Source organism: Pseudochaenichthys georgianus, chromosome 17, assembly GCF_902827115.2.
Source record: "Pseudochaenichthys georgianus chromosome 17, fPseGeo1.2, whole genome shotgun sequence".
Classification (NCBI taxonomy): domain Eukaryota; kingdom Metazoa; phylum Chordata; class Actinopteri; order Perciformes; family Channichthyidae; genus Pseudochaenichthys; species Pseudochaenichthys georgianus.
Genome location: NC_047519.1, coordinates 4,937,980 through 4,953,829, shown reverse-complemented (window position 1 = coordinate 4,953,829; position 15,850 = coordinate 4,937,980). Strand labels below are relative to the sequence as shown.

At 41.7% G+C, this 15,850-nt stretch overlaps 1 protein-coding gene across 4 annotated transcripts in view; it reads left to right on the top strand.

The window, feature by feature from the left end:
- LOC117462483 (disks large-associated protein 1-like) overlaps positions 1-15,850 on the top strand; it is a 287,620-nt gene that overhangs the window by 139,098 nt on the left and 132,672 nt on the right. For all 4 annotated transcript variants that reach the window (XM_071206261.1, XM_071206263.1, XM_071206262.1 and 1 more), the window contains one exon: positions 14,260-14,455. In XM_071206261.1, coding sequence (XP_071062362.1) covers positions 14,260-14,455 — 196 coding nt within the window. The remainder of the gene's footprint in view (positions 1-14,259; positions 14,456-15,850) is intronic.

The following is a 15,850-nucleotide window of genomic DNA, read 5'->3' as shown; positions in this document are numbered from 1 at the left end:
AAGGGGTTAGCCCAGGGCACAGACGCCGAGTCCATCTACAACAGCCTGAGAGAGGCTCTACGTGACGCAGGTTTTGATGACGAGTTTTTGTTTATCAATCTCATCAGCATAGCCACTGACGGCGCGTCTGTCCTCACTGGCAAAAACAGTGGGGTCATTGCTCGGCTAAAACAGGACTTCCCCAAAATCCAGTCTATACATTGTCTTTGCCACCGGCTAGAATTGGCAGTCCATGACTCTCTAAAACTTGTTGCTGGATGTAACCACTTCGAGATTTTCGTTTCAAAGTTGTACACTTTGTACAATCAGTCCGCAAAGAATGTGAGACTCCTGGAGGAGGCAACAGCGGAGTTGAATATGCAGCTTTTAAAAATCGGGCAGATTTTTACCATCAGGTGGGTGTCAAGAAGTTTTAGAACTGTTAAAGCCGTCTGGAACAACTACCCTGCTTTAGCAAGCCACTTTAAAGTCCCAAGTGAGGATACTGAAAGGAAGAAATTCCTTGGGCTCCATAAACAACTCTCAAACGCTGGATTTGTAGCCGATCTGGCTTGCATGAAAGACATGCTTCGTGAGCTGCAGGCCCTGTCACTAAGGTTGCAGCAAAGGGACATAGATATATAGTCAAAGCTAATTGTCAGATTCAGCAGTGCATCGATGTACTTTCTGCTATGAAAGAGTGTGGAGGTAAATCAGCACAGAAGGCAGAGGAATGCATAGATTAAAAGGGGTCAGTTCTATCAGTCTGTGATCGACCAGCGAATGCCAGAGTCAGATCTCGTTAATATGCTCAAACCCCTCAACAAGCGCTTTTGGCCACAGGACCGCAACGCACTTATACTTTATGGGGAAAAAGAAATACGGGCCCTTGCGAAAGCACTCGGTGAATCTGCCCGTGAAGCAGTGCAGGAGCTTCGCGACTGGAAGTCACAAGATGCTGCACCTGCACCAGGCAAAACGCTGGAGAAACTGTCCATAGCAAGCAGAACATACCTGCCCACTTCATCGGAGTGCGAGAGGGGCTTTTCAGCTGTGAATGACACTGACAGTAAGACTCGCAATAGACTGCGTGAAGCCAGCATCTCATCACTACTTTTTGTGGACCTTAATGGACCTCCACTGGAGAGATTCGATCCAACGCTTTTCATCACATCTTGGCTTAAATCGGGTCATCGTCTGTCCACATCATGGGCTAGTGGACCTAGAGCAAAAGCAGCTGAGCCCAGGCAGCTGTGGTCGCTTTTGTGTTAGGTAAGGCCCGCTTTTACTTGTGTTGTAGGCCTATGGATTGCTGTGATAGGCCTACTTATGAGAGAAGGGCTATGTGCATCGTTGTGTTGTGTGTGTGTGTGTGTGTGTGTGTGTGGCGTCGCGTCTCTCCAGGCAGTGAGAGGGTTGTGTTGTGCTATAGCTGTATTATTAATATTAATATTGTTCATGGTTGGTGCCGCTGGCTGCTCTTATCGCGTGTGTTCGGCTCTGTGTAGGCTACAGCCATAATAGACTATAGCCCATGTGAAACAATGTAGCCTGTTTTTGAGTCATTTTAAGTTGATTTAATTAAACAGTCAAACGTTACATTGGTGGTCCGTGGATTATTTATTATCAAGTTGATTGAAGTTTGCGTAGCCCATACATGCTCGGGAAATCTGTTGACATGAATATGATCCATGGGGACGTTTCATGTAAATGTAGACCTGTGGCACCACCCCGTGTGCAACAGATGTTCTCTTTATAATAGGCTGTCTGTGCTGTTGCTATTAATGCACGGATCAGCATTTAGCCCCCCACCAATCCCGGCTCCCCCGGAGACCATGGTATAGTTCGCACACTGGTAGGAAATATACCTGAAATGTTCTAATGTTAATGTCAGGAGGTCAGGTTTGACAGAGGAGCAGCTTCAGGAGCAGTGGCAGGCGCCAGAGATTTTCTCTAGTGGGTGCTGTGGGGTAGCTTGACGTTTCATAGAGGGTGCTCAAACATGTAGGGTTTCCCATTAATGCATCAGCGCTACAGTTGAATGTTCTACTGCAACACTCCCCACACGCACACACAGTGCACGCGCGACTGTTACAATGAAGGCTCGATAATTAGCTCACGGCATATAGGCAGGGGTAAAGTACTATTTTTACAAGTGGGGAGCGGACCTCACCTCCACTAGGAGGGTCCTCACCTCCTCTAGGGGGGTCCGGGGGCATGCTCGCCCGGGAATATTTTTTTTAAATATTGAAGTTAAAAGCATCAATCTGGTGCATTTTGAGAGCAACATTAAGAGATCTATGGATACATCTCTCAACACCCATATGAAACGGAACTGTCAACAGATTTTCTATTTCTTTATAGACATTTTACAAATCACTCCACACACACACACACACACACACACACACACACACACACACACACACACACACACACACACACACACACACACACACACACACACACACACACACACACACACACACACACACACACACACACACACACACACACACACACACACACACACACACACACACACACACACACACACACACACACACACACACACACACACACACACACACACACACACACACACACAGAGAGCAGAGCTTGAATGAAACACAGAGACCCAGAAGTAAGCTACTTGTACTCACGTACTACTTGTACTCACGAGGCCTATTACGTCCCCCCGCTTTCAGGTGATTTTGATTGAGTGTCCACACGTGGACATTTAAGGACTAAAAACGATACATTTTTCACTTTGCTGTTAGCAAATCATTTGGCGCTCTAGCTAACAGGAAGTCACTCTAGTGTCACAAAGTAATTTAGCCTATGGGTAGGTAAAAAATCGAATGGGTGCTGGCCATTGGCCTAATCATATCACCTGTGTTGGCTTTATGTTTTTGGTCAAAAATGTGTTTGTTTCACATATGCATTGATGTAATCAATAATATTTCTAATTTTATTGAATAAAAATAATAATAATAATTTTCGGGGGGCAAAAAAACAAACATATTTCTTGGGGGTGCTTAGGGGGTGCTTCAGCACCCCCTAGCTCCCCCCTGGCGCCGCCCCTGTTCAGGAGAGGCCCACCTGTAAACAGTATCACCAAAAGTCAGTAAGGAAGGCTACATGGAGTTATCCTCATCCTGTAGTAAAAACAACTTTGGCCTGGACAGAAAGCCTGATTTGCATTTCATTTTATTTGTGTGTCAATATTACCACTAGAGTTTGCTATGTGGACCAAAAAGAGAAAAACATTTACTGTATCGGTTTACTTTTAACCGATACACTGTATATAAGGAAGCATTTGATAAATGATTGAAAGATTACAAATATGGAGAAGATATTATTAACACGTAATGGTTAAAAAACGTTACGTTAACCGTTTTATTTGTATGGTTATTGTGAAGTAAAAAATGAGGATTCTAATTATATTTGGCCTTTGGTGAATTAAAAGCCTATACAGTATACATACTATTTATTTATATATATATATAGATATATATATATAAAGAGCTGCTAAAATGTGTGTGTGTGTGTGTGTGTGTGTGTGTGTGTGTGTGTGTGTGTGTGTGTGAGTGAGAGAGGGTAAATCATCCCCAGAGAGAGGAGTAATCTGCAGTGTGATCTACAGCAGGAAGCAGAATATCACCTTTGCTTAATTAAGCTTTCACAGCTCTCTAAATAGTGAGAGTAATTACAGAGAGCAGTCAAGGGACGACCGCTCGGCTTCTTCTGTCGTCTCCTCTCACTCTGTCAAACACACACACGCACGCATGCATGCACGCACGCACGCACGCACGCATGCACGCGCACACACACACACACACACACACACACACACACACACACACACACACACACGGGTTTTCTTAAATCAACACACATACAACTAAACCTGGACGGAAACAGTCCTCATTCTCTATGACCAGAGTTATTTATGTGTTCAAAACACTTTGGTTCTTTGCTTCCTTGCACCTTCAGCTCAATTATTTGGCATTTGCCATCTTAAATAAAAAATGTTTACTTCATTGTGCTTCAGATCATTTTCGGAAAAAAGGTTGAAAAGCAATGTCAATATAGAAAATACTTAATGTGCCAAAACACATGCTAATTAGGAAACATCTTCATGAACTTGAAAACATATGCGCAGCATCTAGAACAATTCACCAACTTGAGGACTTGAGCAAGAACTTAAGCCCCGAACACAACGGAAACCAGGGGACTCTAAAAAGTGACGCACACAGCTGGGACCGGAGTGCTTGTTGACATTTGGGGCTAGCTTACCTAGCTAACTTAGATTTATCAGAAGGACTCATGCGATCCATGGATGTATAATAAGAACTGGATACAGCGTGGGAGGCGGGGCCTCATTCATTCCTATGAGAGCTGCTCATTAGCGCATGATGATAAAATGGCCCAACTTTTGAGAGAGTGAAACGTCACAGATTACCCGGCATGCCTGAGAAGTACCCGTATGTGCACTCATAGCGCATGCGCAACTTTAACCAACATGCTCGTTCACATCAAGCACGTCAATTTGCGTACACATAACAGCACCGCGCGTTCATGACAGCATGGTAATGGATTGTTATTATGATGGATTTGATATTAATGAGGCGGCAGTTAGCAGCTAGCGGCTAGCTAGTGTAATGGAAACTTCTGTGTAGCAAAGCAGTGGGAGTCACCGACTCAGGAAGGAGACACGGTGGAGCAGGAGCTTTTGATGTCAAACACTGATGGTTTATTTGGAGTTACGGCCGGAGAGATTCACATCACAATCACAGCAGTCACGGTCTGACTGCACGGGTGGTTGCCACGTCAATTCTGGAGCGCCTCTCTCTTGCTAGCCCATTTAACTGGTTTCAAAAGAGAGCAATCAACATGTTTTGATAAGATAGCTCTAGACAGTTTGGGCACACTGAGTTACCTGCGTCCGTCACTTATGGCCTCGAATATGTCATACCCTGGAGTCCACAAACAACAAAGAAGGAAGTGTCCCAGTGCACCCACAACAAAAACCATCTGTGACCTAGTATTGGCCGGTCACAGAATGGGAACAATAACATTATTGGCTGAAGCAGCCTGTGTCCTTAAAGGACAGGAACAATAACATTATTGGCTGAAGCAGCCTGTGTCCTTAAAGGACAGGAACAATAACATTATTGGCTGAAGCAGCCTGTGTCCTTAAAGGACATAAATAGACGTCAAGGTTGGTCCAGTATGTCACATCTAGGAGTCTGAGATAATTATTTCCCTAACAGTTCCTCTCTTTTTATCATTTATGATAACCTAAAACATTAGTCTAATAATAATGTGGTCAATAATTAACTCAATAGGCGTCTCCAGATTCGAGTGTGGTCTCACCTTACATTAATTACATCACAAAGTAGAATAAGATTGAAACATTCAATCACAATGATTGATACAGCCAATCATAATAGGGAAAATCATCTCTCATCAGTGTTTGATCATCTTTTGTCAAAAGCATAATAATGAACACACATAAAACACAGGTGCACAATAGCTAAATATTTGTTTTAAACTAATATATTTTATCATTTATCATTAGTTAATTTCATTCTTTAAATTATACTTCTCTAATTTGAGGATCAAATATGCTACATAATTGTTATATGAAATATTATAAATATTTGTTTTGGGCCAAAACTGAAATCAATCCAGTACTTGAAACATCATTGTAGGTCTTTCTGTGCATGGATAATACTTTAAAGAGTAGTGTTGTTAAGCCTGATTGCTGGACGATTAAGGATATTAACATTATCTGTGATAATAGTAGAAATATCTTATTATTCAATCTGAAAATATTAATTAATTAATTTAGTTTAGTGCGAAAGTGTAATCTGATCCGGCAAAATATATTAATCACCACTATTCAACACATGTCTGGTCATTGGAAATATAAAGACAGTCATTAATTGTACATCTGTAAACATCCAAGATATAAAATCAATTCAAAGTTCATCTTTGTACGGGAGCTGGAAGAACGTCCTTCAGTCTTTCTGACTCGTTCTCCTCCTCTCTTTATGACAACGAGTGTCTGGTGTGTAAAGGCATCCTGATACTGTAGATTAGCACTGAGGTGCTGATTGGCTCAAACTCTTCGTCGTCAGAGCGCCATATTTAAACCCCCCAATTGCTCTGCTTTTGTGTGGCTCATCAGTGAGCACTGTAGTTGATCCCCCCAGTGAAACGGAGGCTCATCCGCCTGCATTCCTTCTGCTGCTTGAGAGTAGTGCCAGACAAAACTGCGTATTCCAAGTGGCGCATCCAGCTCTCCCCCCGTGATGGGAGAGGTTAGGAAGACATCAAACTGCTCCAAGAAACAAGGAACCTTGTATGAAGCCTCTGAAGTCCTCGCTCGTCCTGCAGGGTTGTCTGCCTGAGCCCACCGAGCAGAATGGTGAAGAAGCATCCCGTCTCCTCAGATAGTTGACGATTAGAATCCTCTCATCTCGATCGACCTCGTGCCTCCTTGCCCGTGGCTGGGGGTGCCCTCTGCAGCCGGAGAGTGTGACCCTCTCTCTCTGACCCTTGACCTTCAGAGCTGTCCTAGTTATTGGGTTAACACTTGATAGGGATGTTTTCCTGAGTGCAGACACCTCAAAGTAATGGATTAGCACATTATCATTCAATTACAAAAATAGGATAGGCCCCTCAGAATTATTTGGGAGCCTTCCCGACACATGCACATGCATACATGTAAGGTTTGTGTTAGTCATTTAACTTGCAAGAATCATATACTCATCAGTCCAAAGCAGAGACATGTTATTTTAATTTAAAGGTGAGCTAGTCCCTGTGGATATCACCCCTTCTCAATGATTCTAAATGTTATATTAATTCACCATTTGATAAAATATTAGTTTATCAGAAATATATATGTTCTCCTCTTCCATAAAACAGGTTTGAGAAATAAATGTTCCAATATAAAATCAATTACTCAATATAATTGACTCTTCCCTCCCTTTTCTTACATATGTCACATATGAAATAATAACTTAGTAGTCTATTTAAGCATGGTGTAATTTATAATATATTACTCGAGAAGACTCAGTATCACCTGTGTGCAGTTTGCAACAAAAAAACAATTGTGAGAAACATATATTAAGCAGGAAATGTATACCTTTGTTGAAAAACAAAGCATATCTGATTTGGGAGGAAAAGCTTCATCCCCCCTAACATCTGAGTCACTACTGAAGGCATAGCATGAATGATAGTGGGTGTCTGAGGGCGGTATTACTGAGAAATGTCAAACAAATTCAAAACCTTACATTTGAAAACAGGTTTGCATTCCTCCACTTAAGGTGACGTTATCATTGGAAACAATAAAAGCTAATTGTTTTGATGCAGAATCTATCAATTGAATCGTTAGAGCAGAACAGAATGGTCGTATTGTAGCCTGCGTACCGTGCAGCTTTTAGTTTTACCAGGTGCAAACATGGTCCATATAATGTGAATACATGTAGAACTAAGAGGCCCCTGACATTAGGCCTATTTCAAAAATAGTAGGGGCTTTTAACAGCTTGCCAACTTACAGGCATCCTCTGCATAGCAGTATGAATAGCCTTAAAAACAACCCACTCTGCGGTAACAAGAGTCATGTATCTGAACCAAATGCCCTAAGTGAAGCCGTTAGTCCCATCTGACTGACCCAAGGGTTTGGTGCTGGTGTGACCGGGAGGCTTCCAGGTGTTCAAAGCAGATGTCAAGCTTTGAGTTCATGGCTTGGTGGGGGAGTGGCCCACGTGAGACAGTATCAGTTTGAGGAGCATTGTCTCTGGGAGCAGGGAATGGTGTCCTTTCTCGGACCAGACCATTAATGTCATTTCATGTAGAGCAGCCATAGCATCTCTGTGACTGCACTCAGCCGGACGGTAGCAGGGTAGAAGCCGTCCAAGGCCATAGACAAAATGGAACCACGTACCAACGAAAGGGACACAAGGTCATCAATGTCTCTCTTTACCATTGGCCTAATTGCACAATAAATGAGTGGGGGAAGAAATGTGGAGCACTAATCCATCATGTGAAATGTTGAGTTAATCTAAATAATTACTTATGGGTTGAAATCAAATTAACATTAACATTAGAACTAAAGTCAGTCAAAATTGGACTTGCACAGATCAGAATCTAAGCAATACACCATCTTCCCAGCTCTGTAATGAAAGGATATCGAGACTAGGTACATTACAGGAGTGTTAAAACACCCAACATGCATGCATATCTTATTCTAGTAGAGATTAGAGGACAAGGTCTAATGTTGTGAACAAAATGATCAAGTCAAAGTTATTTTATTTATTCTATGTTATGTACCACATTTAATTTAATAATTAATCTTGAATTACTAATAACTTTAAAGAAGGCAACAATTTACAATTTGGATAAAGTGAAAACTCATCCAAAGTGTGTGTGTGTGTGTGTGTGTGTGTGTGTGTGTGTGTGTGTGTGTGTGTGTGTGTGTGTGTGTGTGTATGTGTGTGTGTGTGTGTGTGTGTGTGTGTGTGTGTGTGTGTGTGTGTGTGTGTGTGTGTGTGTGTGTGTGTGTGTGTGTGTGTGTGTGTGTGTGTGTGTGTGTGTGTGTATGTGTGTGTGTGTGTTTGTCTGCCCAAGGTTTAAAACATTTGGGGCAGCACAGCAGTGAGAATGTTATGAGAACCAATATGTTGTTTACACTAAACTCGAAGGAAGCTAAACTGGAACATTTTAAATAAATCAAAACACTTGCACATTAATTAAATACATTTGACATTTAGCTCGAGCTGGGTTCAATACTTTTCTTTATGGTATTTAAAAGTGGGCTCGAGTAGAACCCCTGGATTTGGCTTGCAACACAAAGTGATACTGATCTCTGTTGGACTTGGAAGTGTCATGATTCAAAGTGTGGGCCTGTGAAAGAGAGGCCTTTGGAAAACAACATCTATTTTGTAACTGTAATTACTTATTTTAAAGAGATTGCAACATTATACTTTTTAAAGAATTGCTCAATTGATTTAACACGTTTTATTATGCACACAATAAAAACTTCAACATATATATTGATCCTGGCTTAACCAGCGACCATCACTCTGTTGTTCATAAGCTCGGTTTCAGAAAACTTGTCAGAAGTTTAACAACTATTTAAATTTTTAGTAATGTCTATGGAGACCAATTGGTTGATACGAGAAATAATTTGAAGCAGTTTAATAAAGAATGTTGCAGCAACAGCACAAAAGGTTTCAACAACAATTAATGAAACAAATAACACAACATTGACCTACAAAAACAGATTTTGCAACCCTGATCTCCTCAGGCAGGTCTCTGAGGGTCTCGGGGCGCAGGACGGGGCATAGGGTTTATACAAGGTCACAAACATATCTTAACATACCAGCAATACCATTTAAGAATGGATTCTTAAAGCAATATAATCTTCTTTTCTTCTTACACCTACAGCGCACACCCTGAACAGTGTGCTTCTTGTTTACATGTTCCTCTGCACACTGAGAGGCAGGACATACAAACACTCTTTTGCTATTTATTTTCATTTTGCAGCACATTTATACGACCAGAATTTTGCTTTACATCTTTATATATATTTTTTTTTTCTCAAGTAATTTACTTTTGGTGGGATAACTAAAGTTTAGTTCATTTTACCCTGGCTATGGACTGATTCATTATTAGTTGTTACAAAACATTCACAAGACGGCGGGACAAACCAATATAGACCACCATACAAACAATCAGACAAACAAAACATGAACTCCAAATAAACACCAGCGAGACAGCAAACCTCTCCCAGCTCAATTTAGTCCGAATTAAGAGGTCTTAGAGGGGGTGGGGAATTATCTCCAGTGGGGCGCCTTGTCTCACGCCTCACTCTTGTATACAAGTCATTTATCGGTGCCTTAAAGCCGTCCAAGAGCGATAACTAGCTTATCCTCTTGCGACAACCACTACTCGTTTCTCGTGGCGCTGTGCCCCCCCGATCGGAGCCCACAGACTTTTCCCCCCTGCCCTTTCTCTCCAAACGACAGCCCAGTTGACTGTAGTCCGTACGACCAGCCTATACACTTGCTATCGAGTTCACTTCAAAATGAAACACAGTTTGCTCTATGCTTGCTTGCCACTACCCACCTGTGATCAATTAGCCTATAATTGTATGTATGCACCCCTGACCGCCACCTGCTCCTCAATGTCTAGGGAGCCGTGGCGCATCTGGTGATGCACGCACCTCGTGCTGGCCCGTCTAACCATGAGAAAGCGGTCCTGAACAACGAGTGCTTTGAGACCGTCCCGTTGCAATAGAGACGGCGGTGTTGTGAGTTAAAGCCTATAGGCAAAAGCTGTGACTTTCTCCCTCTCTTTCCTGCACTTCTCCAGCTTCACAAACATGGGGAGGTTTTACACACACTCTCAAGGCTGCAGCTGGAGCCGTGTTTTGCAGAGAGGCGATAGCAGTAAATATCTCTGGCTACTTATTTTCAACTGCTGTGTTTGGCCGCTAAAATCCTCAGAATCCGGCGATTTGTCCAATACAAATATTTTACATTGATTTCAATTCCCACAGAAGCTCCACTTCACTGATGCCCTTCTTTAAGGTCTCTCTAAACATGAGCTGTGTATGCTTGTATGACACTTCCGTCCTGAGCAGCACACACAGAGGAAATCAGCCAGGACTGAGTCCCCAGACACTGGTTCCCTGGGTTTTTAACCCCAAATGTTCATTAACCAAAACGAAACGCAGCCGCTCAGTTTCACAGGTAATTTTAGGATACCGTCAATCACAGATTCTGGTAAGGCAATGTCCAAATTTAGATTTGAAAATCACACTTACCAGCTCTGAAGATTTGTTGGCATCCTGCCGACAACGCCAAATTGTAAAGGAAACTTCTGTGTAGCAATGTAGTGGGAGTCACCGACTCAGGAAGGAGACACGGTGGAGCAGGAGCTTTTGATGTCAAACACTGGAGGTTTATTTGGAGTTACGGCCGGAGGATTCACATCACAATCACAGCAGTCACGGTCTGACTGCACGGGTGGTTGTCACGTCAATTCTGGAGCGCCTCTCTCTTGCTAGCCCATTTAACTGGTTTCAAAAGAGAGCAATCAACATATTTAGATAAGATAGCTCTAGACAGTTTGGGCACACTGAGTTACCTGCGTCCGTCACTTATGGCCTCGAATATGTCATACCCTGGAGTCCACAAACAACAAAGAAGGAAGTGTCCCAGTGCACCCACAACAAAGACCATCTGTGACCTAGTGTTGACCGGTCACAGAATGGGAACAATAACATTATTGGCTGAAGCAGCCTATGTCCTTAAAGAACAGGAACAATAACATTATTGGCTGAAGCAGCCTGTGTCCTTAAAGGACAGGAACAATAACAGTATTGGCTGAAGCAGCCTGTGTCCTTAAAGGACATAAATAGACGTCAAGGTTGGTCCAGTATGTCACATCTAGGAGTCTGAGATAATTATTTCCCTAACAGCTAGTAATTATGCTAATGTAAAGGATATGGGTCCGTTCTTATTGTGCATCCATGGGTAAAGATAAACGCAACTCACATTGGTTTTTCAAACAGCATCTCTGTAAACTACGTGTATTCACTGAATTTCACTCTCTGCCTTTAACGGCTCGTTGTAGCTCCAATAGCTCCAGCCCCCACCCTTCCTGTGAGCACAGTGTGCTCTGATTGGTCGGGACCATAGACTGTATATATAAATGGACGTAGTGTCCGTGACGTCACCCATAGGATTCTGCACCGCACGTTCATGACATCATGGTAATGGATTGTTGTTATCATGGATTTGATATTAACGAGGCGGCAGTTAGCAGCTAGCGGCTAGCTAGTAATGATGCTAATGTACACATCAATCGTTATGGAGGCCTACTTATATTACGTTGTAACAGGATCTAGTGATATCCAAGCAACAGAGCTTCATTTAGCATGAAATAATTATTGCACTGTGTGTATATATATATATACACACACACACAGTGCAATAAGCTTTTTAGTGCAATAAGAAGCTACAGGGACGTTAATCTAATGTCGGTAATATTAACTTTATTAAATACAACATTTACGGTACAAGATTTAATCAGCCCATGTAGTATAATATTTTACAAATGATGAATTACAGCAAACATGTGCAATATCCATTCTTACAGCTCCGTGGGCTGGCAGTAAGGCGATATGGGTCCGTTGTTATTGTGCATCCATGGGTAAAGATAAACGCATGTAGTGCTGAACACGTAACATGAACGTGCCGGGCGGCGCGGTCCCGTGGGTTAGATGCGCGTTCATAATGCAGAGGGAAATAACTCTCAGAATAACGTTATTAGCACATTTTTACAACTTGAGGAACAAATGTTTTTAATAAGGGCTATACAAGTGTTCATACTGGGTTGTTTATTTAGTTTAAAAAAGATTATCCAACGATTTACAGACCACTCTTTCCCCATGTAAGTCAATGGGAAAAAGTGTTTCCTGGCCTGGCAACCAAACGGATGTGCAGTACCGCCGTTTGGCCACCACGAATATTTTCATCTGAGTCCGGCGCACTTCCTGGGGGCTTGATGCGATCCCATTATTAATCAGTAAGAGTTGGCCATCTTTATAATCCCCGAACCTCACAAAGCGCTCCAGTCCCAGCTGTGTGCGTCACTTTTCAGTGTCCCCATGTCTGTTGTGTTTTGAGCTCCTTGCAGTGTTTGTATTAGCAGCGTTTTATTATAATAATAATAATATTGGGAGGGATGAAACCCTCTTCAATGGTCACACATGCAGAGCACACAGCACACACAGTGACATGTGTTCTCTGCATTTAACCCATCCTAGTACCAGGAGTCTAGTACTAGGAGCAGTGGTTTCAGTAAACCACATACTGTCAAGTTGGAGAAGATGTTTCTTCATTTGAATGTGTTTTGACACATTTTAGTTTTTATACTGGCATCATTGGACGCGTTCGCATCTGTTGGCCACCGTGCATTGTGCCTTTTACTAGATACCAAACATCGCTGTACACCATCTTTGAACAGAAGTTTTTGTTTTTAAAGAAAAGTCAATGTTCTATTATATTTTAAGAATTGTTGAGAAGTTGCATGAATTCACATTTTAACTGTAAATTCTATCAAAATAATTCATGCGTATCCAAAACAACCTTTATCTTTAGGAGAACCTCCCATCTCTCTCCACTGCACATAATAGAATGTTGTAACATATCATTATCTTGATATTGTTCAAGAGAACATACCATAATGTTATGGTCAAAAGTGTGCAGAATGTGCTTGTCCAGCTGAATCCAGAGTCCTAATTATTGAAGAGTGTGTGGGAGCATTTCTAAATATGCAAAATTGATGATTAAATCCCACACGTTATATATATATGTATATTAGTTTGCTTTTTCAATGACCTGGGTTCATTTAGAAAATCACTTACATTAGTCATAAACAGCTTCCCTTTAAGACACTCAAGGAGATAGTCATACATATTCAGGAAGAACATAATGACATCATGTCTGTTAGGTTCAGCAAAGACTTTATGTTTCATTTTGAAACTTTCATAGGTTACATACTTTCTAACTTGCAGTATTTAAGTGTGGCTCTACCAACTGAGTGGCTCTGAGGTCATACATTGCATATGGGAATATAAACACTGATCATCAGGGGTGGGAAACAAGAGGAAGTGATGAGTCATTGGAATGCATCCTGATCAATGTTCATGTTAGAGCCTGTATGCTATAGTGTTTCTTTTTTCTATTGTTTCTCTGATATCTTAATGTATCACTGCTGTTGTATGACAGACTAGCTTCGCCCCCTTGGATTGTATTATCTGTTCGTGGTCTTTAAGTCTTTGTTATGAAAAACTTCTCCTAAAGTGACATCACCAGCACTTTTCTCAAATGTTTTAATATTTTCAACTTCAAGCACTTGGAGAGTTAAGATGAAAACGGTAGTTCACAAATTACACAAATATGCAGCTAATAGATGGCATGCGCTCTCTCATTGAAAACAACAGAAACAAGATGCTAGCGCTCAAAAAAAGGTGCTATGGACACAGGCACGCAAACAACAATTCTAAGATGAAACGTTATATTAGTGTGGTCGATGAATGAATTCAGTAGCTGAAACCCTGACCTAATGAGCCCTGGTTGAATATAGTGGTTTTCTAAGTAACATTGATGGGGACCACTTCTCTGACTCAAATGCAGTATTGTTATGTATAAATGTGTCTATGTGTCTAACTCTAAGTCCCTGTCTTCCCTCTGTCAGGATTTCGACGGAGCACTCCCCAAAACTGCAGATCAGGAGCCACAGTTACCTTCGTGCGGTGAGTGAGGTTTCAATCAATAGAAGCCTGGATACCCTGGACCCCAAAACCCTCCTCGACCCCAAATCGCTGCTGTCCTCACCCCAATACCGCTCACGCAATGAAAGCTACATGAGGGCCATGAGCACCATCAGTCAGGTTGGTTGCCAACACCCATGCCTTTACATTCACAGTATTCCCCACCCAGTCATTCTGCCATACACATCACAATCAGGCTTGGATGGAAGTGATGGAGTATGTGGGGCGTAGTGTTTACCACTTAAAATAAATAATTGACTTCCATTTTATGCCATAACTTTTAAGATCTGATTTATTCATCTGGGATGTGGTCATGCCGCCTATTTCTGTCTTTCACCATCTTTAAAGGACGGGTTCACTGTTTTCCAAGACTTCATTAAAATATTCAATATTTATACTTAATACATCTTCCCCAAAGTGTCCTTTCTGAGACACTTTTACTGAAGCTTTGTTGGACAATTTCTATTATTGATTGTTCATCATAATGTGTATAACAATGTGTTTGCCATCATGTTGGTGGCAGCAGGTACCTATTCATTCAACGCATTAATGGTGAATGATTATATAGCAGGCGTCTGGAGCATTCTGGGATGTGGGTGTGGGATGTTTTATCTTCCATTAAACACACCAACATGAATAAAAGCACTATTTAGTTTGTTGGCTCTAAATCTGGTTATTGATAATGCATGCTGGCATGGATGGGCACAACCTAAAAACGACCATAGAGTCATGTAAGCCGACTTTAAGTAGACAATTAAAAAAAACAATGCTTTATTCATGTGGATATATTTGATTGGCCAACACAAGTCCTTCCAAATGTAATTGCATTGTGACTATTAGTATAGTCTATTAAAAACTCATTTTTAAAACTTGAAGTAGCTGTCTTTGTCCACAGTACACACTCCTTTCACTGTACCACTGCTTAGGCCTATAATAAATATTAGGGCACCGTTCGGATAGAAAAACAGTGAATTCTTCATTTTTTGATAATGGTTTAGATACTGTCTGAGCCTGTGTATCCGGGAGGGTGAGAGTCATGTGTCCAAGTCCACAAATCCATCCATCACATTACAAGTGTCAATGGCTATGACTGGTGATATTTTATACATTTTCTTTTTGTCAAAAAATATGTCACGACCTCGATACAAACGGATGAACCCAAACGCACGACCCAGAGACAAAGTCTTGAATGTAAAAAAATGTCATTTTAATTTCACAGATCAGGTAATCCCTCTTACAGAGTAGGTACCGGAAATAACAGAAGGCGCTCACAAGGAGGACAAAACTAGGCATAACAAAAAGAGAACTTAAGAAAAACTTAAGCCTACAAAACTTAACAAAAGAAACAAAACCTGACATGAGCGAAAGCGATCCTTTCAGAGCTGAGGCGTGGCACGACCATTCGGAGAAACAAACAAGACGACCTGACACAGGACTGGGGAGAGACAGGACTATTTAAACACGAGGTGAGTGGGAACAGGTCGAGACAAAGGGGCGGGGCAGACACTGATGAAG